We start from the raw sequence: 14,960 nt of genomic DNA, 5'->3' as shown, positions 1-14,960 counted from the left end.
AATGCTTCTCTCTCTCTCGTACTCTCTTACTCTGAGATTGTGTATTCTGAGGTTGTGTGGTGTTGTAGTGAGAGTAAGCACAGTTGAACGGAAGCTGGTTCTTTGAGAAGGGCCTGATTTTCCCTATGGAGTGTTATATGTTAAGACCGTTTATTATATTAATTCATATCTGAAGTCAACTGTGATCTGCGTGTGTGTGTGTGTGCACACCATACTGGGTGTGGGTGGAGCAAGTGTTGGCAGCGTGCGTGTGCTTACACTTTACATCACATGGGATGTATGAGTCATTAGTAGGCAGTATAGGGCCGTAAGCGATCAGCCAGCTATAGCATGTGGTGCTGGAACTGTAAAGCTGATTTTTTGAGCTGTTGCTGGGTGCGACTGGGCAAGTTCCCCACTGTCTAGGGTGTGGCCACAGCCACATTTGCTTAGTGGCAGGGGGGGGGGGGGGGGGGGGGTTTGGTGCAGTCTGTGAGTGGGGGGGTTGCGTGTCTGCTCTGCAGGGAGGGAAGGAGAGGGAGAGACGCAGTCCGTGCTTTAGTATGCAAGGCAGGTGTGTCTGCAGAGGCAGGAAGAGAGGAGGCAAGGAGGGATGATTGGGAAAGGGCAGGGAGGAGAGAGGTGAGGAGGGAGAAGTTGCGGGGCAAGAGAATGATAGAGGTGAGGAGTTCTGCCTCCTACCAACTGAACCTTATTCTCTCCTCTTGTTCTCTTTCCCCCTCTCTTCTCTTCATCTCTGCGCTCCCCTTTCTACCTCCATTAGAATACAAACCCAGCTCTTCATCTTTCACCTGTGTCACTAACCTCCCCTTCCCCCATCTCCCTTTCCTCCCTGATTTGTTTACCAGTGTTTGTGATCTGTTTCGCCTCCAGCCAATCTGTTTTTCCATCCCCACCTGTTGAATACCCTGACTGCTGATGGATGAACGGAGGGTGTAGGGATGGACATGAGTGTTCGAGTACTCGGATGCCAAAGCTCGATTTTTTTTTTTTTTTATGTATTTATTTATTTTAGATGTACATTTTTTTTGAATGTAAAAACACTGTAAATCAATTTGGGGGAATGTGGTTTGTGGATGCCTGAGCGGGCAAGTGAAATGTTCTTGAAGACCACGTTAATTTTATTTGACGTGGATTTGTGGGGCACAACAGAAAATAATCCATGCCAAACATCACACAGTTCTTCTCCCTAAATTCCCTCCATGGCTCACTCAGTTGCGTTACGACCGTGAGTGCGCGTACAAGCTCCCGTTAGGCCTACAGGTATAAGTGCCTGTTAAAAACCGATGGGATACACAAGCCACATTCCTTGCCAAGTGACGACAGTTTTAGCAACAATTCAAAATGGACTGGTTGATTGTTCCAACAACGAGCTGCAGTTTTGGAATAAATGTGTCCCCTCTATTTTCCACTTAAACTAATTTGCAAACTGTTAGTGCCATTTAGAATTTGTTAGACTAGGCAGCAGGTAGCCTAGCAGTTAAGAGTGTTGGGCCAGTAACTGAAAGGTTACTAGTTCAAATCCCTGAGCCGACTAGGTGAAAAATCTGCCGACGTGTCCTTGAGCAAGAGCTTCTGCTAAGCGACTAAAATATGAAAAATAAATACCGGTTCAACACACAAGTGTGTGTGTGTGTAATATATATTTGTTTTCACTATTTGGACATAGGAGGACCCAAAAAAATACACTGACCCTCTCTCCATCACCAACCCAGCAACTGTTAACCCCATGTTACTCCGAAGAGCTGCTCCCAGGTTGCTGTTGTTGCTGCACTCCACTTTTCTCCCTTTGTTTTCTGTTCTAGATACAGGATATCTATATATCTTAACTATAATTTGATGCCAGTTCATGACGGTATATTTGTGTTTTCTTCTACTAATCATGAAAAGTCTGATTTTGGAAAACTCTAAATTTGATCCTGCACTTTTTAATGCCTACTAGACGCTTAACAGTTTAGTATGAATGAGATGTGAAGCTTTTTTTCTTCCAGACATTTTCTATCTCTACTTCTTTTCTTTTTTCTCCTCTCTCTCTAGCGGGGTTATGATGCCTTAAATAATATGCTACCATTTAAACCAGGCAGCCATGTCCTGTCAATGTCCTCTTGTTGTCAAGTAAAGGGCTGGAATGGAAGGTCAGTGTTTAGAATGGATTTACCTTGTTCACTTATTCGCTGGTAAATGCTGCTGCCACTCTTCACAGCACGTTGTATTGAAGTGGCCTAGTACTAGAGGAAGAGAAGTGAGAGAATAGTGGAATGGGAGTAGCAGTGTGTAACTGGGAATTTACACGCTTAACATTCACTTACCACACACTGCGTATTGTATAATTATTTGTATCTCCAGTACTGTAGTAATACTGCGTGTACACTTTGGGTATCTACTGTGGTAGCTGTTTGCTCTAATAGTCGTAAGACAATTTGTTCCTGGTTTGCTATATTTCTGTGCACGCACACGCTTGCACACACACACTGATCTAGCCTGAGGTACCGTGGTCACTAATTTCATCAGCTGGCCGATAGTAAGCAGATGAACAGTAGAGTGCTCTGTCCAGAATGACTAAGCTTATATGGAGTCATTGGCTGAATCCCAAATGGCAGCCTATGCCCTGTGTAGTACAAATGACCAGAGCCCACTATATAGGGCATAGGGTGCCATTTGGGACACTCCCCACAGGGAGAGGGAGAAAGAGGCAAAGAGACCGGGGTAGAAGGGAAGGGAGAATGGAAAAGAGAACGAGGGAGAGCAGGTTTTGTTCCTAGCATAGGCTGTCATGTAGCCTCATGGTCTTTGAGCCAGTAGAGCAGCATTTCCCAAACTGGTGATAGCGACCCCATGTGGGGCCACCTGATTTGAAAATGGGGTTGCGAAAGAAACTCTGAAATAAAATAAAGCGGGCTGGTTCACAGAACCGGGGTTACGTCGGTAACCTCCGGTAGCCGCTAGATGCGATTGTAATAAACAGAGCGGTTTCAGTTTTCTTCCTTCAAATGTGGCTCTATCTTTTGAACCGTTAAAGCTACAATCACCTGCTGCCCTCCCTCTCTTTAACATATCATCTACTTTACCTCTTTCTACTTTACCTCTTTTTCGACTCTCTTTAACCTGTTGATCCTACTTGAGACGCAGACGTCTCAACTAGGCACCTGGAAATGCAAATGCGCTATGCTAAATGCTAAATGTACTCGTTAAAACTCAAACGTTCATTAAAACACACATGCAGGGTATTGAATTAAAGCTACACTCGTTGTGAATCTAGCCAACGAGTCAGATTTTTAAAATGCTTTTCGGCGAAAGCATGAGAAGCTATTATCTGATAGCATGCAACACCCCAATATACCTGAAGGGGACGTAAACAAAATAATTAGCGTAGCCGGCGCTACACAAAACGCAGAAATAAAATATAAAACATTCATTACCTTTGATGATATTCTTTGTTGGCACTCCTATATGTTCCATAAACATCACAAATTGGTCTTTTTCCCGATTTTTAAATCCGTCCATGTATGCCCAAAATATCCATTTGTATAGCCTGTCTGGTTCAGGAAAAAAGCTCTCTTCCAACACGCAACGTCATTTTTTAAAATTATATAAGTTGCCTATATTCTTTGACAAAACACTTCAACCTACTTTTGTAACCCAACTTTAGGTATTTGTAAACGTTAATAAGCGATCAAATTGATCACTGGGCGATCTGTATTCAATAGCAGCTACTCAAGAAAACAATGTCCCTTTTTCTCTTTTCCAAAAAAAGATTGCTGTATGCTGGACGGAATGAAGGATCTATTTGTCATGACACAAAGGATTTTTGTCAATGAAAATGACGTTTTTGGCTACATCGTGTGGAAGCTGTAGGAATTGCAATCTCGGCCCTATTTAATTTGGTGCCCCTTAAACAATACATGCAAGTGGCGCATGGATATTTTTTTCAGTTTTCAGTGACCAGTTTTTCTTGCGCTTTTGCGCTCTGTTATAGTCACAGCCGTGATTTAACCAGTTTTAGAAACTTCAGTGTTTTCTATCCACACATACTAATCATATGCATATACTATATTCCTGGCATGAGTAGCAGGACGCTGAAATGTTGCGCGATTTTTAACAGAATGTTCGAAAAAGGAGGGGGTAGACTTAACAGGTTTGTCATCTACTTTACCTATATTTCTAACTTTACCTCTGTCTGCCCTTCTCATAGAAATCTACTTGATTTTTCTACTCTCCCTCAATTTGAATTCAATTAAAACATATTTATTGGCATGAAAACCCAAATAAATGATGGCACAGATAGATTTGAGTAAAAAAACAGACCTCAATGGTCCATTGTTAATAGCAATTTAGAAGGACAACACAGTAATGAGGACTGTAATTTAATGAGACACATGTAGCAACGTTATTGCTCTGGTGGGTTATCCATATTTCTCTTTCTACACTACCTCTCGTTCTACACTACCTCTCGTTCTACACTACCTCTCGTTCTACACTACCTCTCGTTCTACACTACCTCTCGTTCTACACTACCTCTCGTTCTACTCTACCCCTTGTTCTACTCTACCCCTCGTTCTACTCTACCCCTCGTTCTACTCTACCCCTCGTTCTACTCTACCCCTCGTTCTACTCTACCCCTCGTTCTACTCTACCCCTCGTTCTACTCTACCTCTCATTCTACTCTACCTCGCTCCCTTTTGTACGATCTGCCTTTCTACTTACTATATGTGCCTCCTTGTTTTACTGCTCTCCTTTTTCATCTAGCTCATTTCCCTCTCTACAGTATATGCATATCATTCCTCCTCCTCCACCCCCTCTGTTTTTATATCCTCATTTTTCTCTCACATTCCTCGCTTGCTCTTGATCTCTCCCTCGCTACATCATTCCATGCCAGAGTTGAGAAAGTGGGGCTCTTCAGTAGCTTGGCGGTGTATTCTGAATAGTATCTAGTGATGATTACAGTGTAAGTGGTGAGTTACTTGACAACAGGCCTGGTAGCAGATCAGGGTGGAGTGGTGTGTGTGTGTGTGTGGAGTTAGTCAAATACACAGCCACGCTGTTAAACAGAACCTCCCTGTGCTCTGCTGTATGCTGTGTGTTTGTGTGAATAAGTAAGTGTAGGTAGTTGGCCACATGCCTTGTATTTGTGCTGCTCTCACTTCCTTTACTCAGAGGGAATCCCTCAGCTAGTAGTAGCTGGACGCACACAGCCTTTTCTTTGGCTGTTCGCTACTCTGCTCTCTTCCATGTTATCGTCTACTTCTCTAAGGTATTCTGTCTTTTATTTTCTCTACCCTCTCTCTCCCATCGCTGTGGCATAGGCCATAGTTTGGATGTATTTAATCAGGTCATGTTACTAGAATAATGAGGGTACCCCCCCCCCCCCCCCCCCCCCCATCATTTCGGCATTCAAGTGAATTATTAGATCATTCTCCTCGTCCCTGTTTTTCACATTCTTTCATTCCTCATCTCTCCATCTCACATCCCCTCTCTCCCTAATTGTATCATCACAATAGCTATAATTACTGCATTCCGTGTTAATGACATCACCGCGCTGTTTTGCATAATGAGGGAACAAGCAGAGGCATCTGCGTTATTTTCTTGGTGTTGGAGAGGCTCCGGCGCTTGGGCTAATTTCACTAATGAAATGACTATTGGTAAAATTAGCGTGCCAGTTGATTAGCTTGTCTTAATGAGTAGCTAGATCCTCACCCATCGACATTAATAAACATCTCTTCTCATAGAGACGTGTCACAGATCTGTGTTGTTGTTCATTTTGGTGGCGGTGGTGCTCATTCTCTCTGGCGATGGATCGATGATGGTTAATGTGGTTTATAGCAAAGTGACCGTGGGAAACGAGAAGAAGTCGGTAAAAGTCATGCTTACGGCTGTTTTTCATACCGTGTATTCACGACCACGTTAACTAAGTAGAGAGGAAGAGAGAGATGAAGAGGGGCACAGAGGAGGATAAGAGTGAGGGTGAGAACAATACACAGAGAGCGCAAAAGGGGGATAGAGCGAGAGAAGGGGAGAGGCTGGTGACGTGGGAACATACTTTTGGTCATGTAGTGTATGTGGACACCTACTCATCGAACATCTCATTCCAAAATCATGGGCATTAATATGGAGTTGGTCCCCCGTTTGCTACTATAACAGCCTTCACTCTTCTGGGAAGAGTGCTCGGCCATGGAAACCCATTTTATGAAGCTCCCAACTAACTGTTTTTGTACTGAAGTTGCTTCCAGAGACAGTTTGTAACTTGGTGGTGTTGCAACCGAGGACAGACGATTTTTACGCGCTACACGTTTCTGCATTGGGCAGTCCTGTTCTGTGAGCTTGTGTGGCCTGCCACTTTGCGGCTAAGCCGTTGTTGCTCCTAGACATTTCCACTTCACAGTGACAGCACTTACAGTTGAACGGGACAGCTCTAGCAGTGCATAAATTTGATGTACTGACTTGTTGGAAAGTTGGCATCCTATGATGGGGCCACATTAAATGTCACTAAACTCTTCAGTGAGGCCATTCTACTGCCAAAGTTTGTCTATGGATATTGCATGGCTGTGTGCTCGATTTTATACACCTGTCAGCATTGGCTGTGGCTGAAATAGCTGAATCCACTAATTTGTCCACATACTTTTGTATATATAGTGTATTGCAGTGTACTGTATGTTGTCTAAAAGCTCTCACTGTTTGGGCCCCTAATTTAGGGAGCCATTTAGTGGCCCTTTAATGGTCCCCAGGCGACTGCTGACATTTCGCAAAGTCGATAGATTTTGTTTGGAAACTGAGCTCAAGTGGCATTTACACATGCATACTGGTTACATCAGGCTAATGCATTTGTAGACCCGAGCAGCGTCTACCAACTTTTTGTCCAGAAGCATTGCTGAAAACGCCATCATTGAAACTCTAGAGGCCAGGTCACTTCCCCTCTGTGGAAAGTCTCTCTCTCTCACACATACACAGAGAGGAACACACACTTTTTGGGGGAGCAATATAGATGGCCATTCACTTTGAATGGTAAGCTGTATATACTGTTGAAGTCGGAAGATTACCTACACCTTAGCCAAATACATTAACTCTGTTTTTCACAATTCCTGACATTTAATCAGAGTAAAAATGCCATTCCTCCTGACAGACCTGGTGTAACTGAGTCAGGTTTGTAGGCCTTTTCAGTTCTGCCCACAAATTTTCTATAGGATTGAGGTCTGGGCTTTGTGATGGCCACTCCAATACCTTGACTTTGTTGTCCTCAAGCCATTTTGCCACAACTTTGGAAGTATGCTTGTGGTCATTGTCTATTTGGAAGACCCATTTTGCGACCAAGCTTTAACTTCCTGACTGATGTCCTAAGATGTTGCTTCAAAATATCCACATCATTTTCAAGCCTTTCATGCCATCTATTTTGTGAAGTGCGGCAGTCCGTCCTACAGCAACGCACCCCCACAACATAATGCTGCCACCCCCATGCTTCACGGTTGGGATGGTATTCTTCGACTTGCATGTCTCCCCCTTTTTCTCCAAACATAACGATGGTCATTATGGCCAAACATTTCTATTTTTGTTTCATCAGACCAGAGGACATTTCTCCAAAAAGTACAATCTTTGTTTATGAGCGGCCTATCAGGTTATGATGATATAGGACTCGTTTTACAATGGATTAGAGGTCGACCGATTTAATCGGAATGGCCGATTTTAATTAGGGCCGTTTTCATAACAATCGGTATTCAGCATTTTTGGACACCAGTTATGGCCGATTACATTGCACTCAAGGTAAGGTGCTACCTAGCATTTAACCTATCTTATAAAAAACAATCAATCTTAACATAATCACAAGTTAACTACACATGGTTGATGATATTGCTAGTTTATGTAGCTTGTCCTGTGTTGCATATAATCGTTGTGGTGCCTGTTAATTTATCATTGAATCACAGCCTACTTCGCCAAACGGGTGATTTATTAACAAGCGCATTCGCGAAAAAAGCACTGTTGTTGCACCAATGTGTACCTAACCATAAACATCAATGCCTTTCTTAAAATCAGTACACAAGTATATATTTTTTAATCTGCATATTTAGTTAATATTGCCTGCTAACATGAATTTCTTTTAACTGGGGCAATTTTCTCACTTCTTTTGCGTTCTGTGCAAGCAGAGTCATGGTATATGCAGCAGTTTGGGCCGCCTGGCTTGTTGCGAACTGTGTAAAGACCATTTATTCCTAACAAAGACCGTAATTAATTTTCCAGAATTGTACATAATTATGACATTGAAGGTTGTGCAATGTAACAGCAATATTTAGACTTAGGGATGCCACCCGTTAGATAAAATACGGAATGGTTTCGTATTTCACTGAAAGAATAAACGTTTTGTTTTCGAGATGATAGTTTCCGGATTTGACCATATTAATGACCCAAGGCTTGTATTTCTGTGTGTTATTATATTATAATTAAGTCTATGATTTGATAGAGCAGTCTGACCTGAGCGGTGGTAGGCAGCAGCAGGCTCGTAAGCATTAATTCAAACAGCACTTTCATGCATTTGCCAGCAGCTCTTTGCTGTGCTACAAGCATTGCGCTGTTTATGAATTCAAGCCTATCAACTCCCGAGATTAGGCTGGCAATACTAAAGTACCTATTAGAACATCCAATAGTCAAAAGTATATGAAATACAAATGGTATAGAGAGAAATAGTCCTATAATTACTACAACCTAAAACTTCTTACCTGGGAATATTGAAGACTCATGTTAAAAGGAACCACCAGCTTTCATATGTTCTGAGCAAGGAACTGAAACGTTAGCTTTTTTACATGGCACATATTGCACTTTTACTCTTCTCCAACACTTTGTTTTTGCATTATTTAAACCAAATTGAACACGTTTCATTATTTATTTGAGACTAAATTGATGTGTTATATTAAGTGTTAATTCGGTATTGGTGTAATTGTCATTATTATATATAAATTAATAATATAAATAAAAATCATCCGATTAATCGGTATCAGCTTTTTTTGGTCCTCCAATAATCGGTATCGGCGTTGAAAAATCAGAATCGGTTGACCTCTACTATGGAGATATATATATATATATACTTTTGTACCTGTTTCCTCCAGCATCTTCACAAGGTCCTTTTGCTGCTGTTCTGGGATCGATTTGCACCTTTCACACCAAAGTACGTTCATCTCTAGGAGACAGAACGTGTCTCCTTCCTGAGCGGTATGAGGGCTGCGTGGTCCCATTGTGTTTATACTTGCATACTGTTGTTTGTACTGATGAACGTGGTACCTTCAGGTGTTTTGGAAATTGCTCCCAAGGATGAACCAGACTTGTGGAGGTCTACAATATTTTTCTGAGATCTTGGCTTATTTCTTTAGATTTTTCCCATGATGCCAAGCAGCGAGGCACTGAGTTTGAAGGTTGGCCTTGAAATACAGCCACAGGTACACCTCCAATTGACTGTCAATTTGCCTATCAGAAGCTTCTAAAGCCATGACATTTCTGGAATTTTCCAAGCATTTAAAGGCACAGTCAACTTAGTGCATGTAAACTTTTGACCCACTGGAATTGTGATACAGTGAAATAATCTGTCTGTAAACAATTGTTGGAAAAATTTGATGTCCTAACCGACTTGCCAAAACTATAGTTTGCTAACAAGGATTTTGTGGAGTGGTTGAAAAACACGTTTTTTTTGAATGACTCCAACCTAAGTGTGTGGAAACTTCCATTGAGGAGCAGTACATGGCCATGGTGGTTGTTTTGTCTAACTGCTTCAGTGAAAGGCCTGAGGTTAAATCAGTGAGGTGCTCTTTGTTTTTACATTTCTATCAAATTCCAGGGAAGATGTCAGAGTATAAAGAAGAGCATATTAACCCAATCTAGGTTAATGCCTTCCTGCAGGTTCTCACAAGCAAACCACCTCACATACACCACTTTCCCATATATAAAATAACCGCTCCTAGGCTAATTATAATATGGTTGTGTGTGTGTGTCAGTCAGGGTTTTTGTTAGGAAAATTTGCCAAGTGACTGTGAATATTTACATTTATCTGACATTTTGAGAAAATGCCCCGGTCATCCATATGTATTGGGGTGCGTAACCCATTAGGGCGTCCACCCAAGCAGCCAGCACCATCAATAAACGAGCAATGTTGGCCAAATGAGCCACATTTACGTGTCCTTGAGAACAACCCTAATTACACATTTCTAAAACACTATTCCTTGTGTTTTCGGTGCGTAGCCTATGCAAAAACGTTCTTGCCCATTTGCATTATTGGTTTTTACTTTCCTAAAACAATAATTATTCAGCTGTTGGAGATTTGAGCACTAAACGCACCAGGGCGTTGCATGCATATGCCAATAGGCTTAGGCATTCACTGTACGATATTAATATTTAAAAAAAGATATAAATGAAGATAAAGGTTAGACCTAGAGCTGCAGAGATGCTGGTGGAATGCTGCACTGACATGCCTTTCAGATGGGCTACTGCGTCTGCTATGATATAGGCGTACACAAGGAGACTAATTCGTTAATTTTCTATCATAATTAATGATGAGCATTATATTGTTAATTTCTAGGATTCACCCCGGTGAGGCCTAAAACATTCTTCCTCACCTCAAGTTCAACTTTCAGAGTCAGTTGGTGCGCACTGCCACACAACACCAAACCTTCACAAAAGTTTCTAAACTTTATTTGGGTAATTTCAAAACTAAGTCAAGCCATTGTTTATAGGCAAAATAAGAGCAGGATATTATATTTTGGCAAACACAATATTACAGTTGGAACTTAATTTGGCCAAAGAAAATGGCCCAACAGAATGAAATAAAACACTTGTGAACTGGTTTAAACATTCACAAATGTTTTGAACAGGCTATATTGCAGCAATTACCAACAAAGTCTAGTGCTTCCCGTATCCAACAAATGACAGCAATAGGCAGGTCTACTTGACCTCGTTAACTAAATACGGAGCACACAATTAAAACGGCAGATCGTATTGAGAAAACCAAATGAAACAAAACACTTTTTTTGAATATTAAACAACTGGTTTAGATGAATAAATAGGCCTACAATAATAATAATAATAATACAACAAATTATTATAAACAGCCCCCCCCTTTCACTATCGGCATACTTTTCCCCCTCTAACTTTCGTTTTACTTCAATGAAAATGGCCTCCATCTTCACAATCAACAGTAACTTAGGCCAAGGCTCGTCTCTCGCTCCTCAGCATCAGGTGCATGACAATTTTTATGAATCGGCTTTTCATCATTTTTTATCGGCCAAAAGTCGTCTGTTGCCGGCTAACGGAACCCTGGTGTGGATCCGCGTGTGCATGAGTGTATTTCTGGCCTGTGAGACAGAGAATGGAAGTCTGGAGAGTCACACTCCAGCACATCAGTTCTTATCACATAAGCACACATCAAAGGCAGACCTCCATTTGGGGTGTTTAGTATGTCATGGAGAGCCCAGAGGAGTGGGACACACACACACGCACACACACACACACACACTGGCTCAGATGAGTGGTCCAGAGCGTTATCTCACATTAGCATAATGTCTTCTTCCTTCCAGTCAGTTTCAACACAGCGCTGCATTAAAGACTGCTGTATTAGACTTTGTATTGTATGGGAGATATTAACAATCTATTATAGCTCCTCTCTACAGCTACACACCACTGATAACTACTCCATAGCACTGGTGTCATAGAACCAGGTCACTATGGTGATTCCCATGGCGTCTTTATCCTCTGCCTCCATATAGGGGAATTAGGATTCTATGTGAAAAGCAGTCGTTTTGGGACAAGCAGTTGGATCCACTGCGAGACGGCTAATCTTATACAAACAATGGGTCTGTGTGTGTCAAGTGAGAGTCGGATTATCCTAAATATGTTTCCCACTGTATGGCCTGTCCAACCTCGATGCAAAGCATGGCTGTCTTTCCCATTCAGAGAATCACATGCTCTCTGCTTTTGAGAATCTCTTTAGCGTTTTGGCATTTTCTTCTCTGATCTCAGTTCTTCCACTCTTGCAATTTTCTTGCAATTCTTTACATTTTGCAATGTCGACTGTGTATGCGTGTAGTATTTGCGTGACCCAAAAAAATGACTATGGGCAACAACAAAAACTTGATAGAAAAACGTTAGCTGACATGGGCTGGTTGATCTGGACACTTTCTGACTAGTTATACATCGCTCTCTAAGGTCTGCAATAACTAACACGACGAGGAACTGATGATGCCGTACCCAATTTCGTAATTGCACCTTGCGCGTTCTACAATTGTAACTTTCAAGAGTACGTTTCAAACCGGGCTGAGTTCCTTAAAATACAAATGACCCCCCTCGCCCGCCCCACAGTTTGGGGAACCGCTGCCATACTGTTCCTACAATAATTTTATAATAATACAATAATTTTTCTTTTTTTTTCTGGTTATGTGGTGGTGATCTTGTAGTATTTGATAGAAATCCTCAATAGCAAGCTATTCCTGTGGTTTATATTCATGTTTTAAAACCTTTTTTTTTCTTGTCTCTTTCTCCTGCAGTTTTGTGGAACAGAAGAAGTGGTCAACGGATCATGACTCCACTGTTTCCTTGGTAGATAATATGCACTTCCGGGTCCAGACGCTCGTCCACTGATGTTCATCTCCCACACCTGGCAGAGAGACCACCACTCAATACTACTACAATACCCACATTTCCTGTCTGCACAAAGTAAGGACTTAGGTGTTGAAGCCCTTAGGTGACTTGGACTTCCTTGTTGTACTATTGAACTATTTCCGCACTACGAGCCAGTTCCTAGTTTACAACTGTCAAGCACAGTGATCTTAGAGAGACAGTAGGCGAGTAAATAGAAAAACAATCAAACACCGACAAAATGGCCAACAACACGGCGGACCACCCTCCCGGGAACTCTGTTGCCGATGGCAACCAGGAGGGGGACTTTGGCATCACGGTGATGGACCTCCGAGAGCTGATGGAGCTGAGGAGTGGAGAGGCCGTCACCAAGATAGCCGACTCCTACGGAGACGTGCAGGGGGTCTGCCGCAGGCTCAAGACATCGCCCATCGAGGGTAAGAGACATTACACTCACACATTACTGTATCACCCCATTAGTCCTACTGAATGTTATAATGATGATGTCATCATATATCTGACCCTTATTCATAGGTTGCACCTCTGTCACTCGGTCGCGTCATGCCATTGTTGGTCATGTCATGCCATTGTTATGAACATCTACTCAAGTCGCCCTCTACCAGAGGCACAGTAGTGGTGCCCTAAAGTGATGATAAGCGCCCAGTCATTCTGGACAGAGGCTAAATATGGTTTAGTCTAAATTACACAATAGTGCCTGGAAATACGATGACATTGAGAAAGTAGTCAAATGTATAGTTGGAAACAACTTTGCCAGCATTATCATGTCGTCAAATGTACTTTAGACAGATGGCAATGTTGTCATTAGCTAGCAAAGTTCGTCAACAATTGCTAGCAATGCCTCAAGTCAGCTAGCTAAAATCAGGTGACCTTCCATATGTGTAATTGTGGTAAATTGTAGAAAGAATGCCCTCTTAAATGACAATGACCCGGCCTCCCGGGTGGCGCAGTGGTTAAGGGCGCTGTACTGCAGCGCCAGCTGTGCCATCAGAGTCCCTGGGTTCGCTCTGTCGTAACCGGCCGCGACCGGGAGGTCCGTGGGGCGACGCACAATTGGCCTAGCGTCGTCCGGGTTAGGGAGGGCTTGGTCGGTAGGGATGTCCTTGTCTCATCGCGCACCAGCGACTCCTGTGGCGGGCCGGGCGCAGTGCGCGCTAACCAAGGTTGCCAGGTGCACGGTGTAGCCTCCGACACATTGGTGCGGCTGGCTTCCGGGTTGGATGCGCGCTGTGTTAAGAAGCAGTGCGGCTGGTTGGGTTGTGTATCGGAGGACGCATGACTTTCAACCTTCGTCTCTCCCGAGCCCGTACGGGAGTTGTAGCGATGAGACAAGATAGTAGCTACTACAACAATTGGATACCACGAAATTGGGGAAAGGGGTAAAAATAAAAAATAAAATAAAAAAAGACCATGACCCCTAAAAAATTCACTCGAACATTCAAAACAATATTGTGACGAAACATTTAACCCATGAATAGGGCCCATGGCCAGAGTTAGGCCGCTGGTTGTGCTGAGTCCCAGGGCTAAACTGCTCTGACATGACTGATTTTTAAATCCGTTTGAGCAGCAGAGAGTGAAGGGTTAATTATGGAGGTTAAGTGATGCTGTGTGTAGGACATTTTTATCGTTGCTGTTTCCTACCCAAAGTTTTGAAAATACAGGCTGAAGTACATCATATGTATAATATAGGTCCAGTATGGGCTGTGCAAGTTCAATGACCTGCTAATGCTAACCATTTAACCCAATACAGTATCTATTTCACTGTACAGCCACTCCCCAGTCCCCAGCATGCCTTTAGCTAGTGAAGTATTCCTTTAACTGCTCCCTCCTGCACATGCTATCCATTAGCGCAGGTGTGGCTATGGGCCTACTGCTAATGAGTTAGACACCGTTTGCTAACCAGGCCTTCAAACCATCCCCGGACTGGCTTTAGAAACAAGGAGATAATCTTTTGCCATCAACAACTTGCACTCTGATTTATCATCAGAACATTTACGCACGTGCACACACGTACATACACGATTGGAATCACTCAGAGTAGATTAATCACATGATATCTGACAGCTGATCAACTATGGGTTGAGAGTAGAACATGGCCACTGCTACTTTCTCTCTCCCTCCCGCCTCCTTTCTCTCTCTCCACTTCCCACCCTCCCTTTCTCTCTCTCTCCCTCCCACCTCCTTTCTCTCTCCCTCCCACCTCCTTTCTCTCTCGCTTGCTTGCTCGCAAGTGCCCCTCCTTGGTTCTGCGGTTCATTCCAGGGTTGGAATTAGTTCCACACTGTAGCCCTAATGACTTCATAGATCATTGCTCTATTCCATTTAGTAATCAAGGGACAGCT

General features: G+C 42.8%; 1 protein-coding gene across 21 annotated transcripts in view; it reads left to right on the top strand.

Moving 5' to 3' along the window:
• The window catches only part of LOC110493206 (plasma membrane calcium-transporting ATPase 1), a 160,147-nt gene that overhangs the window by 36,572 nt on the left and 108,615 nt on the right, over positions 1-14,960 (top strand). For all 21 annotated transcript variants that reach the window (XM_036950054.2, XM_090205319.1, XM_090205325.1 and 18 more), the window contains one exon: positions 12,510-13,037. In XM_036950054.2, coding sequence (XP_036805949.1) covers positions 12,842-13,037 — 196 coding nt within the window. In that variant the 5' untranslated portion in view covers positions 12,510-12,841. The remainder of the gene's footprint in view (positions 1-12,509; positions 13,038-14,960) is intronic.

Source organism: Oncorhynchus mykiss, chromosome 17, assembly GCF_057628025.1.
Source record: "Oncorhynchus mykiss isolate SJ-2025 chromosome 17, ASM5762802v1, whole genome shotgun sequence".
NCBI lineage: Eukaryota > Metazoa > Chordata > Actinopteri > Salmoniformes > Salmonidae > Oncorhynchus > Oncorhynchus mykiss.
This window is presented reverse-complemented; position numbering and strand designations above follow the sequence as displayed.